Source organism: Amblyomma mixtum, chromosome 6, assembly GCF_055824585.1.
Source record: "Amblyomma mixtum isolate Tamu chromosome 6, ASM5582458v1, whole genome shotgun sequence".
Classification (NCBI taxonomy): Eukaryota; Metazoa; Arthropoda; class Arachnida; order Ixodida; family Ixodidae; genus Amblyomma; species Amblyomma mixtum.
Genome location: NC_143017.1, coordinates 65,610,579 through 65,624,994, shown reverse-complemented (window position 1 = coordinate 65,624,994; position 14,416 = coordinate 65,610,579). Strand labels below are relative to the sequence as shown.

At 48.5% G+C, this 14,416-nt stretch overlaps 1 protein-coding gene across 1 annotated transcript in view; it reads right to left on the bottom strand.

The window, feature by feature from the left end:
* The window catches only part of LOC149339261 (beta-mannosidase-like), a 44,432-nt gene that overhangs the window by 9,872 nt on the left and 20,144 nt on the right, over nucleotides 1–14,416 (bottom strand). The window contains exons 12-15 of the mRNA XM_089548019.1: nucleotides 11,866–12,048; nucleotides 9,123–9,217; nucleotides 4,765–4,909; nucleotides 342–565 (exon numbers count right to left, since the gene is read on the bottom strand). Of these exons, the coding sequence (XP_089404145.1) occupies nucleotides 342–565; nucleotides 4,765–4,909; nucleotides 9,123–9,217; nucleotides 11,866–12,048 (647 nt within the window). The remainder of the gene's footprint in view (nucleotides 1–341; nucleotides 566–4,764; nucleotides 4,910–9,122; nucleotides 9,218–11,865; nucleotides 12,049–14,416) is intronic.

The window sequence follows — 14,416 nt, the reverse complement described above, 5'->3', positions numbered from 1 at the left end:
CATGTGAACTGCTGCATTGACCAGAAAAGAAAGTCGTCATGGCAGCCTCTATTGCAAGGACTGTAATAGAGCCTAGGGTTTCTGAATAACATCATTCCTAAAAATCTCGAAGTTGTAGATCTACGATTCCGCAGCGCTCGCTGACGCTCCGATAAGGATCCTCGTGTACAGCTTATGGAAAAATGTAGTGGGTATTGATTTCGCTTTTGGGCAGTTCAGCGGCATTTGTGTTTAATTGTCAGCTCTTAAAAACAACCGAGGGTGAAGAGGGAGCGCACGTCATTCGAGGTGTGAGGTACGAGCCCGTCCACCGACTGTATTCCAGCTCATCAACTGCTTACCACATCGTCGATCGTAATGATGTCCTCTTTGACTGGTATGAAGGATGAATAGTTGTAGTACTTGACGGACAGCGTGGCTGGCCCCAGGCTGCGCTGCAGGTCGTTAATGATATATATCTTGATCCAGGCCGTCAGGTACTGCCACTCCATAGCCATCGACACCAGCAAAGGGCTGAAGAACTGTCGAGCGAAGTAGTGTAGCATCTTCCACCTGCCGCCATACTCTGCGCCAGGAGAAGAGCGCGAGCCGTACGGGAGGGGATGCGGCTAAAGAAATGAAGAGAGGTACAGTCGGGGACAAAAGTCTATGGACCATGTGCTCCGCAAACGAAGCACATAGCTCTATTATTAGTAGCCGGCTAGCGACTACAGGTGTGGAGGTGAAAGAGGAGGTTTTTGAATTTTACCTCCACAAGTGTAAACTTCAGCCATCGGCTATTAATAGAGCTATCCACTTCGTTTGCGGACCCCGTGGTCCGGAGACTTTTGTCCCCGACTGTACGATGCGACTGGCGCAGCGCGCGAAGAGACTGCCGCTGCTTCAGCGTCGCCTTGTTTAGGTCGGAGGAGTGATAGAGGGATCTAACAGAGCAAGAACTCAGCTTGGTTGGTGGCTTATAATTACGAGACAACGCGCCGTACTAGCAGCGAGAGACAGGGACACAGGGAATCGAATCGACAAGAATCGAAGACACAGGAACCCCTAAACAGACAAAGCGCGTACTCAAATAAGATTTTTTCGGTGGATAGGGGTTCTTTTCATACGAACGTAGCGATAATGACCTTTCGTTTGTTAATGAAGGTACAGTCGCGGTCAAAAATACGCGGCCCACGGCTCCGGCGTAGAGATGTAAAATTTCAGGAAAATTTGAATGGCGTGAAAAAAAAACGTTCTTTTCAGGGTTTTTTTCATGAAAAATTGGAAATTTTGCAAAACATGACAAAACAGATTTTTTTGCAATCAATAATAATGCTCCGAATTTCAGTCGAATATGCAGTTATAGATGTCATATTGTGAAACGAACTTCTGGTTCTATTGCACCGAGAAGATAAATAATGATTTGCACTTCATGCGAATATGGAGGTATAAATATCATATTTGTGGAACGAACTTCTTGTTCTATTGCACCGAGAAAGGGAACATGAAAACTGATCTATAAGTCACTCCATATGGGACTCAGAATGACTGTCGCTGGATGCGGCACTACGCGCAGCAGCATGGATTGAAGCTGTGTCCACAGCTAGGCTCGCCTGCACATACACAAGCTTTTGAACGCGTTCCCCTGAAAGCCTGTTGCGAATCCTTGTATGGACATTCCCGAAACGTGACCAGTTTGTTCGCAGCTGGCGGATGATGGTGGTATCTGCAGCAGTCGGCAAGCCAAACAAGTTAGCGACTGGTTGGGGTAAAGGCCTTGCCACCAGGTAGATGGGGTCACGTGCTTCGCTGAAGACCCATGTCCTGTACCAAATTCCTGCGGATGTTCTGTACGCTGCTATGTTGGAAATCAAGAGGCTAGGCTTGTATGTGGCTAAAACCGCTTTCGTGCACAGCAGCCTATGTTATTTATGCCGTGTGTGTAGTGCTATAGAATTTGCAGCCGTTTTGTTCTACTTCAGCCGTGAGTTCAAGTATTGGTGTGTTTTTAAGTCAAGCCTGGATCTTATATGTGACCTGGCATTCAACCCACGTACTCGTAGCACGAAGGTTTTTAAAAGGCATTACCTGCACCGGCGATGACGACTGCCCTCCAATCGTTCAAAGATGCACGCTGTAATTGTTTTCAAAGCAAAAACAAAAACCTAAACTAAAAGCAAGCAATCGTAAACCCTTGAAATTGCATTGTGAAATTTTCAATGTTTTTTTCCATTTTCCCTCGTCTGAAAAAAACGAAAAAAAAACGTTTTTTTTTCCAAAATTGCAGTGTTTTTTTCAGGCCTTCACATCTCTACTCCGGCGCAAGGAGCGGCTGTCGGGCCGCATCGTGGCGCTGCTCTCTCCGTCGGGCTCTTGCTGCGAGGATGCATCGGGTGGCGATAAAACTTCGCCCTCACGCTCTTTCGGGCACGTGAAACGACTGATGAACTTCAAGTGCGCCATTCAGCTGTTTCGCGGCTGACGGTCAGTACGAAGGAGCGCGCCTCCACTTTGCCTCAGTTGCCGCGTGGCCGTACTCAAGGGGAGCGCGCGCGGTTCACTGTTGCCGCCTCGATACTGCGTCGCTCTCGTATGTACTGCGCGCCCATGAATGGCGAGCCGTGGTGCACGGGCATTAGAGCGCTTAGGGCAGAACAAGGTACTGTCGCGTCAAGGCCCCCGTCTGTGAACTCGGTGAAGCCCTGTTTTGTTCCTGGTTGTGTATTAGCACATTCAATTGCAGCCGGAGCGTGCTTTGATTTTTTGTAACTTTGAACACACGATTTTAAAGGAACGAGCGCTTAGCTTCCAGCTGTTCATAGGGCTGGCCACACACTACTGCTCACTGATTTGAATGTGTATTTTATGCGGGATCAGGTGAAGAAAAGAGAGTGTGAAACACTGTTGGTAAATTAACATTAAATTGTTTCGCTGCTTTCTCAACAACCAACCGCAATTAACGATGGTGATTCGGGCCAGAAACCACCATCATAGTATATCCTGACTATGCCCACTGTACAACAAATGTCCCTTCCATAATTTTCCAATTACTTGGTCTTGAGCCAGTTCCAGCCGCCTTGTATCTATAAACCTCCTGAACTCACCCGCCCAAAGAAAACTTTTGCCGCGGTGAGAGAAATGCAGTAGGCTATAAAGCGGTGTCTAGTTGTAGCAGCAAGTGAAGGCCGCAAGGGTCGGTGACGGAGGACTGCTCTCACGTTTCTTTGTTTATTCAGTCACTCACTGCCTGAACGAACGTGTCCTAACCTCCCAAGCGCCGGGCACTGAAGCACGGCGTACACGGACACGAGGCGCGCGCAAATATGGAATGCAAACTGAGCTCGGACACTTCGCAGCAGCACGCTCCGCGTGCTCTGCCGAATGCGCGCCTCCCGCTGCTGGTCTGCAGATCGGGAAAACGAGACAGTCGAGCAGGCGCTGGCACAGCGCCGGAATTCACACGCAGCACGAATTGCAGAACCCCTTTTCGTACTGAGCTTAGCCATGCTCAGCCGTGAAACAGCTGAACGCCGCAGTTGAAATTTATCAGTCGAGTGACGTGCCCAGGAGAGAGTGAGGGCGAAGCTTTGTCGTCACTCTTTGCACCCTCGCAGCGAGCGCCAGACGGAGACAGCAGCGCCGCGGAGCGGCCCCGCAGCCGCTCCTTGCGCCGGAGCCGTGGGCCGTGTATTTTTGACCGCGACTGTACGTCGTTGCATAAAATAACTTTAAGCTTCCTTCTTCTTTGATATAACACCCTATATTCAGCGTGCGTGACCTGTTTCTGCGCAATAAACCATTTTTGAATGCGTGCTTCGTAGGTTCAGTCATTCCTGTGACTTTGTGCTCGTTTTTCACAACCCATTCTGGGACGTGTAATTCCGTCAGTGTGATAGAGAGTTTTGTACCTCAAATCAGACCTCATTCCCATAAGTGCACTAACACCAACATTACCGCTGACAGCATACTGTCGAGAAAATCCATTCCGCAGCCCATGGCTGCCCTATGGCTAAGACACAGCTGGGCAAGGTTCCGACTGTTCAGCCGGTGAAAGCTGTAGACATTGGCTGCGATAATATTGAGACACCGACGCCAGCTAAGAATACGCAAATTCGTTCACATGGTCATATGCTGAAATCACTTATCCATCAATGTAACATTCCGCCAGGATTGGCTGCAGATATATCAGGAATCCCATCTATTCCTTCAAAGCATATCATAAAAAAGTGCACAGAAAAGGTGCTGCTTATTACTACTCAAGCAGTTTTCTGGGACATATGCCTCTCCATTTGCACGTCATCATAGAGCAAACCGAAACAACCGAGCTGGAGTTGCAAACTGGGCGCCGTTTTCAACTTAACGCCGGAGATCAAGACCCGCATGCAGAGATGTGGTTCATGGCTCAATCGATGAGAGGACTGCAGGTAATTCAGCCCCTCTTTTGCCACCAGTGTGACAGTTCTCTGTGTCGCTATTCTTAATCTATCATTAACATTTTTACTTTGCAGCAAAATCATAACCTATTTGACCCACGTGGACGTGGATTTCATATCTTGTGGCATTTCGCAACACCATAACCCTTCGCACATTTCCCTGTTGTATAATAAGCACTTCTTACAGAAAGAACGGATTGTGTTCTCAACATTCAAGACTTAGGCGTACCTAGTGCATAAGTACCAAAGGTTCCTGCGCTGATACCACTGACATCCATATGCCATAGCTTAAGGTAAGAACAGTTTGGTGTTCGCCAAAATAGGCTCTCGGTGATGTCGCTGACTCTCTTACCGATGGATGACCATGTAGTTCCGGGCCACATGTCATTCAAGTGCCAGTACAGAGCGCCCATGGTGTGGCCGTATCCTTTGTCCATATGGTTCCTGCTCCGCCGGAAGAGCTCCGTGGCAATGCGCATACCCTGGGCCTGTATCAGCTGCACGGCCACACATCAAAGATTTGAGAGCACTTGCAACTGAACAATGAATTATGGCAGACCTGCCGCGACATGCTGCCCACTACCACGCTCATTGCTATGTAGCGGTCATAACTCGTTCAAAAGCAAAATTACATCACAACGGAGCCTTTCAGCACGAGTTTCCATTTCACTGTCATTTCTTACGTGTACTCTACATACGAAGTCCACAGAATCTCGCGAACGGATAAAGAAAATGGTTGGATGTGGCTCTGAAGCGGTACATCAGACGAATAAAATGGATACGAACATCGCCAGAAAGTGGTAAAGATAACGCGCCATTTTAGTAAGGTAAACTGCGAGTTAACTTCCATCTATTACGCCTGAAGACGAGAGACTGGGTACTTTTTTTTTTGTGAAGAATAACATGGGCTATAATAGAAAAAACGAACCTAGAAAGCCACTGCGTTCCCACAACAGAAAAGAAAACAACGGTAACAGCTCCTCAGCCTCGGCTTGCTGACCCGCGCATGGGTTCATTTTAAGCGCTGTCGAAATCACACCATGCACAGCAACTCTGGGAAACTTGAACGAGAACGGGCAACAACTTTGAACCGGAAAGAGTTTATGAATGTAATTTTTTCATATATTGCGAATTTCAATATAACAATTGTGGAGAAGAAGAATATTGTCCTAGCCGCACTGCCATCGCTCAGAGCGAGAGCTTGCTGACCCTGACAGACCAGGGACTGTGTTTAGTCGCCGTGGCTTTGCTGCCGCCTAAGCGCTTACCTAGGCCCTCGTTAATTTGGTGGAGGTTCGGTTTCCTATCCTCGTACCCCCCTGGAACTCTGCACGCTACCGATCCCCGGTATGCGCGAAAACACCAACCACAAATCCGTGCAGGTGGGCTCAGCAGTCCTCTGTTCCGGCTTCCTCCGGCAGCTGGACCTCGCACTCTTCGACGGCACGGACGATCATGACGAGGAAGACTGGCTCACAACATACGGGCGGATGAGCCCATATAACAAGTGGGACGGCACCACCAAGTTGAACAATGACATCTTTTATCTGGCCGGCATTGCCAACCTGCGGTTTGGAATCCACGAAGCCGACTTCTTTCTCTGCGTGGGCCGCTTTCAAGGCAAACGTTACCGAAGTGTTCGGATGTCCTGCTGTACGCAAGCTACGCGCCGAACACCGCTTGCGCGAGCGCTCACAGCGGTGGGGTGAGACCTTCATACGCTACAATGAAGATGTGGTCAGCCTGCACTCGCTCGTCTACGCCCAGATGACCGAGGATGACATGATCAAGCATATTCCTTAAAGCATCGAGGATGACGCCTTTAGATGCAGCTGTCTCAAGATCTCCGCATCGTTGCTGAAGTTAGTCTCTGCCAGAGCTACAAGGAGCTGCGCAAGCAGAGGCTACTCACTCGCCAGCGAGCTGCGCCTGTCGAGTCGCTTACCAGCCTGTCGGCTGCACTCGATCATGCGGCACTATTGGCCCACATTGAACATAGTGTGTGAGGGAGTTGCACGCCAACTGTCGCTTCGACTGTCACCATTTGTCGTCATTAGCGAACAAGTGGCTGAGGCCCTTCCATCGGTCCCTCTGCCCGCACCAGCACAGCCGCCCGCACGTATCGCCGATCCCCTGAGCTACGCGGCCGCAGTCTCACGGCCAAAGCCGCCTAACTGCCGCCCAGCCTACGCTACTCCTCCAGAGCCTGGGCCTCAAGTTCCTCACGCTCTGACACCTTTTTTCCGACCGCTTCTACAATTCTGTAATCCCTGGCGCACTGGTTAGAATTAGCCTGTCTGTGACTCTTGCGGACTGCCTGGCCACGTGCCCCGACTTTGCCGTCGTTGTGTGCCAGCATTCAAAGTTGCCGGTTACTGGCCTCCTGCCAGTGAATACTCAACGGCAGCCGAGCCGCCACAGAATCGCCCTCTTTCACCTGATCGCACTGTCTTCTAAACCCGGAGCTCACCTCCGCATCGCCGCTCCCTTTCTCCCATGCGTCTGGATCTTTCGCGAAAGGAAAACTAGATGCCGCAGTTTCTGAGACGAGAACTGCGCCACCAGCGAAATGTCAAAGGCCTCCTTTATCTCCTGCAAATCTGATCGCAATTTCTGTAGAGGGTGTTTCTGTTCTGGCGCTTGTCGACACCGGTGCTGCTGTTTCTGCCATGGCCGCAACCTTTTGCCCTCCTTGCGAAAAGTGACGACCCCGCTTTCTGGATTCTCGCTGCGCACCACAAGCGTGCTGGCTACAGCGCCGTTGGAGACGTGCACGGCTCGCGTCGTTATTCCGAATACTCTCTACGTAATTGAATTCATTATTCTGCCAACCTGTTCTCATGAAATCATCTTTGGTTGGGCTTCCTGTAGCACCATAACGCAGCCATCGATTGTGCTCGTGCTAAAGAGTTTTGTGCTCAGCGGTTCCTCGTCGACCGATGGCTCTCCTGCTTCTTCTGCCAAAGTTGTCGTTGCCGAAAACACTGACCTGCCTGTGTGCTCTTCAGTTCTTGTGCCCATCGCTTCTGACCTGACGGCAACGTACTTTTTACACTATTGCCCCTCTTTATGCGGCGCCCTTCATTTTGCAGCGCTTCATACTTCGCCACGGTGCTCCTCGTGAACTCCTCAGTGAAAGAGGGCGCGCCTTCTTGTCTGGCAACGTTAAAGCTACACTCGCCGAGTGCAGTATAATTCACCGGACTTCTGCAGCCTACCATCCACAGTCCAGTGGTGTAACTGAACGGTTTAATCGTATTCTAGGCGACATGCTGGCCATGCACGTTGCTGTCAACCACACGAACTGGGACCTCGTTCTACCCCATATTACGTACGCCTACAACACTGCTACCCTATCCACCTCCTGTTTCTCCTCATTTTTTCTGCTTTACGGCAGGTACCCACCCGCTCCCATCAACACCGTTCTTCCCTACCGCCCTGCTTCCTCTGAGTGTACAACTGTTCCTGAAGCTGCCCAGCACGCAGAATACTGCCGCCAGATTGCACGGTCGCTCACGGCGGACACTCAGGGACGCCTAAAAGCACCGCCATGATGGAAGTCAGCTTGGAACGGCTTTCCCACCTGGTTCACTAATCTGGCTGCGGATCCTCTCCAGTGCCCCGGCCTCTCCAAGAAACTTCTTTCGAAATACCACGGCCCCTACCACACCCTGGAGCGCACACCCTTAGTCAACAACATTACTGAGCCCCTCACATAAGTCTTCCGATCTCTGCCGACGTGGTCGCGAGACTGTGCATGTCCAACGACTCAAGCCGTACTACGACCCGGTTGTGTTGGCACCATCAGTCGCCAGGGTGGCTGATTTTCTCCCGGAGACCATTGTGAAGAAGGGCATAAGCCTAGCCGCACTGCCATCGCTCAGAGCGAGAGCCTGCTGACCGTGGCAGACCAGGGACTGCGTTTCACCGCCGTGGTTTCGCCACCGCCTAAGCGCTGACCTAACCCCTCGTTACACAATTATTATATCCGAGGATCTCCCGCCTACAGGCTTGCATTTTTCTTTGCTAGTAACTTTTTTTCCGATCGTCAAAAGCGTCTTCATTGTTTTCTATGGCTGTCTTAAATGCGCCTTGCAAGCGATAGAAAAACTCTACAAGAAAGATTTTGCTACGCGTCGGAAGAGAGGACCATTACCTTCAATATTTTCATAACAGTACGTTACAATTTTCCAACATTCAAAATTTTTGTCCGAGTTTGTTGGATACGAAGCAGACGTGGTACTACATCATGAGCTCCCACATTCTCCACAAATATTTTGTTTCAGGCCAACCTGTATGGACCGGGTCTAAGAACTCATGGGGCGGGTAGTTTTTCGTATCTCCGTACTACACCGAAAGCGATCACAACACTGTTCACTGCAGGTGAACTTTCTCATACAACTACGGCTTAAACAGATATGTTAAGAAACTCGACGCGTGGCTCAGTGGTTACGGCCCTCGGCGGCTGACCCGAAAGACGCGGGTTCGATCCCGGCCGCGGCGGTCTAATTTCAATGGAGGCGAAATTCTAGAGGTCCGTGTGCTGTGCGATGTCACTGCACGTTAAAGAACCCCAGGTGGTCGAAATTTCCGGAGTCCTTCACTACGGTGTCCCTCATAGTCTTAGTCACTTTTGGACGTTAAACCCCATAAACCTAAACCTAGATATGTTAAAAAGAACGCGATAACTTACTTTTAAGATAATCTCACCTGTGACATGTACCAGCACATATCGTAACCCTTTGTACCCTTGAGTTCGTACGGCCGGAACTGATGCCAGAAGGTTGTTAGCGACCCGTCGTTCCCTGCAAAAGAGTGCAACAGAGTCCGTCAAATGCTTCTCTTCCCGGTTAGCTCAGTTAGTAAAGTGACTGCTCCGGTGAAGCGGTGGTCCCGGGCTCCAACCCAGGACAAGAACGAATTTTTCTTTATCTACAAAATTTCTGTGGAAGCTGTCTAGCTTTACTTTGCAGCCGTTTGGGTGCGCTTGGGCGGATGTGAATGAGTAACTACTCCCTTATTAGAGTGCAATACAGTCGACAGTAATATCGTGCTCCACCACCAGAGCATGCTTTTCTTGATGCATGGTGCACGTATGTAGTTAGTGCACCTTCCCTATCACGGGGTTCTTTTTGTATTTCGGGCTTTCTTTTAAGGCAAATAAAAGAAGCTGTATCAGTGGTACTTGGTTGCAAAAACCCAAACCGGTTATTAAGGCGAAAACCTTTAATGCCTCATAATGTCGTTAGCAGACGCGTCGGCAGCCGTGTCAACAGATTTGTCTGCCTTTTGGCGTCACTGCTTAAAAGAAACTGCGCCGAGGGTGGGAATCGAACCAGGGCCTTTGGCATTTAAAGCGGAGACGCTACCACTCCGCCACGAAGGTTCAAGGTTCGCGCATGGATAAAAGCGCTTCTAGTGAATGCATGGGTTTCATAAATAAAATAAAAGGAATAAAGTAAAGAAAGGAAAAATAAAAATACGCAAAATAATAACAAAATAAAAATAACATGAAAATAAAAATAAGAAAATAAACGAAAATTAAAACAAAATAAAAATAACATATGAAAATAAAAATAAAAATAATAAAAATAAGAGAAGGAGAAACAAATAAAAAATAAGAAATGTGCAAAATAAAAAAGTGAATAAAAAAACAAACAGTGCGCCAGGAAACGCTTTCGCCTTGCAGCACTTTAGAGAGCCAAAGTGCCCCCTGAATTTTTTTCTGTGGGATCTACAATTCCTGCATTGACACTTTCTTCCTGAAGGCAATAATTAAAAAGCTAACTAATTAGTCTCTGCTAATTACTCATCATCATCATCAGCCTGAGTACATCCACTGCAGGGCAAAGGCCTTTCCCATATCTCTCTCCAATTAACCCTGTCCTTTGCCAGTTGCGGCCACTGTATCCCCGCAAACTTAATCTCATCCGCCCACCTAACTTTCTGCCGTCCCCTGCTACGTTTGCCTTCTTTTGAAATCCACTCCGTTACCCTTAAAGACCAGCGGTTATCTTCGGTGATTCCTTCGGTAACGGTAATGCCTTCGCATTACATGCTCTGCCGAATCCCATTTCTTCCTCTTGATTTCGACTAGGATGTCATTAACCCGCGTTTGTTCTCTCACCCACTCCGCCCTCTTCCGATCTCTTAACGTTACACCTATCATTTCCCTTTCCATAGCTCGCTGAACCCTCTTTGTTATCCTCCACGTTTCTGCCCCACAGGTGAGTACCGGTAAGATACAGCGGATGTATACTTTTCTCTTGAGGAATATTGGTAAACTACCATTCCTGATCTGAGAGAACCTGCCATATGCTTTCCACCCAATTCTTATTCTTCCAGTTATTTCCCTCTCATGATCCGGATCTGAGGTCACTACCTGCCCTAAGCCGACATATTCTCTTACTACTTCCAGCACCTCGCTACCAATTGCTAATTAATTACGTTTGCTTTATAAAAAAATACTGCAGACTAGGACACGCGACTGCTAACAACCCTGAGTTGGTCTCACTGGGCTAAGGCACTTCAGTGTTTTCAAAAGCTTCGTTACATTTCGCTGGGACACCTTGTATGTATATACCTGGTGTCTCAGCTAAATGTAACCAAGCTTTTAAAAAACAAGGGGTGTCCTAGCCGTCTGAAACCAAATGAGGGTTGTTTAGAGTCGCGTGGCCTTGTCTGCAGTATTTTTTCGTTCTTCAAGGTTGACTGATCAGTCAAGCTTAATTAACTAACTTTTTAATTTTTGACTTGAGGAACAAAGTGTCAATGGAAAAGTTGTAGATCGCTTTGAGATACAGCTTACTGAGACATTTGCAGCAAAGTAATATTTATGTAAAGTAGTTTTTTTACCGGCCTTTAACCATAACCCGCACAATAAGAAAAAGCTTCCACATGACAACTGTGCCACTTCAACGTCCCAAGACGCGCCTTAAAGAATAAAATCCTTTTTTTCTGAAGTCCTCTCCTCGATGAGACTTTGGGTGCACATTGGGGCAGAGAAGTGAGTGAGCAGCTGGTCACGTGACAACTTTCTTTTAAGGCCAATAAATGAAGCTACGTAAATCGTAACTTGACGGAAACAGCACTACTAGAGGTTTTTCGAGGTGATCCAAAACTTTTGCATTGACATTTTGTTTCTGAATTCAATAATTAAAAAGTTAGCTAATTAAACTTGACTAATTAATTAAATTTGAAGAGCGAAAAAATAATCAAGACTAGGCCACGCGACTATGAACAACCCTGAGTTGATTTGACTGTACTAGGACACTTCGCCTTTTTTAAAAGTGTGGTTACATTCAGCTGGGACGCCCGGTATATATATCAGGGCAGCAGAGCAGCCTGTCACAAAACCAGCTTGAGACAGACAAATCAACAAACAAACGACGGCCAAATGCGGGGAATGGTCAGTATAAGTGGTAAAAAATAACGTGCGGACATAGGCGCTTACCTCCGGTTCTGCGCTCTCGGTGCTTGAGAAAATCTGTAAGCGGGATGACGACTTCGCCTGAATCGCTGTATTTCTCCATCAGTTCGCGCGATGGGAGCGACACGCGGCCGTATGCCGACATAAAACGGGCCAACGGGTAGATACTGTACTGCCAGGGGTCCTCGTGGTAGTTGAAGAAGTGCACTGAAAGTAAAGAAAAGCACTGTTTTGCCGCGCAGCAGTGATTTGCTTAGGGGGTGCGAGGGGGGTGGGTGAGTGGGAGGGCAACTCCAGCAGTTCTGGCCGAAAGCATTTTTCAACGGGAGGAGTTTATGAACGCAATTTCTTCATATATTTTAAAACGGCACTAAAACAATCAATATGTCATCAATTTCCCGTGAGCAGGCTTGTATTTTTTTGCTCTTGACGATTTTGCTGTCATTAAAAACGTTCCCCGTTGTTTTTTATGGCAGTTTTAACTGCTCGATGCGAGCGACGGAAGAACATTTAAAAGAAAAATTTTGCTACCCTCGGAAGAATGGATCATTACCTTCAATTTACATAACGGTGGCTTGCAAAATTCTAGTATTCACATTTTGTAAAAGAATGCTGGTCATGAGTGTGTGCATGAAAGAGAGAGAGAGTGAGCAAGTGAGTTTGAGTGAGTGAGTGAGTGAGCGAGGGAGTTAGTGAGCGAGTGAGTGAATGAGCGAGTGAGTGAGTGAGCGAGCAAGTGAGTTTGAGTGAGTGAGTGAGTGAGAGAGAGAGTGAGCAAGTGAGTTTGAGTGAGTGAGTGAGTGAGTGAGTGAGTGAGTGAGCGAGGGAGTTAGTGAGCGAGTGAACGAGTGAGCGAGCGAGTGAGTGAGTGAGTGAGCGAGTGAGCGAGTGAGCGAGTGAGTGAGTGAGTGAGCGAGTGAGCGAGTGAGCGAGTGAGCGAGTGAGTGAGTGAGCGAGTGAGCGAGTGAGCGAGTGAGCGAGTGAGTGAGCGAGTGAGTGAGTGAGTGAGTGAGTGAGCGAGGGAGTTAGTGAGCGAGTGAGTGAGTGAGTGAGTGAGTGAGTGAGTGAGTGAGTGAGTGAGTGAGTGAGTGAGTGAGCGAGTGAGTGAGTGAGTGAGTGAGCGAGGGAGTTAGTGAGCGAGTGAGCGAGTGAGTGAGTGAGCGAGTGAGTGAGTGAGTGAGTGAGTGAGTGAGTGAGTGAGTGAGTGAGTGAGCGAGCGAGGGAGTTAGTGAGCGAGTGAACGAGTGAGCGAGCGAGTGAGTGAGTGAGTGAGTGAGTGAGTGAGTGAGCGAGTGAGCGAGTGAGCGAGTGAGCGAGTGAGCGAGCGAGTGAGTGAGTGAGTGAGTGAGCGAGGGAGTTAGTGAGCGAGTGAGCGAGTGAGCGAGCGAGTGAGCGAGTGAGCGAGTGAGTGAGTGAGTGAGCGAGTGAGCGAGTGAGCGAGTGAGCGAGTGAGCGAGTGAGTGTGTGAGTGTGTGAGTGAGTGAGTGAGTGAGTGAGCGAGTGAGTGAGTGAGCGAGTGAGCGAGTGAGCGAGTGAGCGAGTGAGCGAGTGAGTGAGTGAGCGAGTGAGCGAGTGAGTGAGTGAGTGAGTGAGTGAGTGAGTGAGTGAGTGAGTGAGCGAGCGAGTAGAGAGTGCGCGCGCGTTGATTGAAAAACTTCCAGAGCCTCATACATTGAACGAACGAACGAAATGGCAGCCGTAACACTGATTTGAAACTGCCATGTTTCCCATTTAAAAATAAACAGTGAGCTGCTCCGAAACTTCTTACCTCCTTCTGGCCTTCCTCCTGGGTGAACAAGTGACAGAGGGAGTCGTACTGCGCTCCCTGTGAAGCTGATCGTGCACATTCTTAACATCGCCGCCCATCAGTTTGCCTACAGTAACATTCTAAATGTCTAGCAGTCGAACAAGTTGGGTCTCGGCTACTATATACCACAGATATGACAACATTGTAGACCATCAAGAAATTCATCCATACAAATCTATTCGTCAAAGTGAGAAGAATAACAGACTATCCTATCATAAAGAGCAATACAAAGTGCCGAGTTGTTCCTAAGACGTACTCTTAACAGTCTGTGCGAGCTGACACTCCAAACTTGCACAAGTTATTCAACGGTCCGTTCAACCAGCATCGCCGGAAGTCTTTATGCGCCGCCAGTGCTAGCTTGAGCACCATTTAATAGTAATATGGGAGTAATTACTTATTGACATCCACCCAAACGCAGCAGGTGATCCCGGGTTCAAACTGCGGACCAGGACGAATTTTTCTTTAACTGCGAAGTTTTGGAGAAAGCTGTAGCTGTGTGGCTGCGTTTGGGTGGATTTCAATGAGTAATTACTCCCTTATTACAAATCTACTCCACCTTGGGGGAATCCCCTAAACATTTGATCAACACCATTTAATAGCGTCTCACGAAGTGGCGCCGCTAGTGCCGAAGCAGCGTCTGCACAATTTAACGTGTATTACTCTGGAATTGAAATTTGGGCTTGTTGGTCTCGTTTCATGGATCGAGGAAGCAGCGCGAATTGTTGGTAGTTCGCGACCATCCTTCTAGCTTCTGTGTTCGTCCTCGTC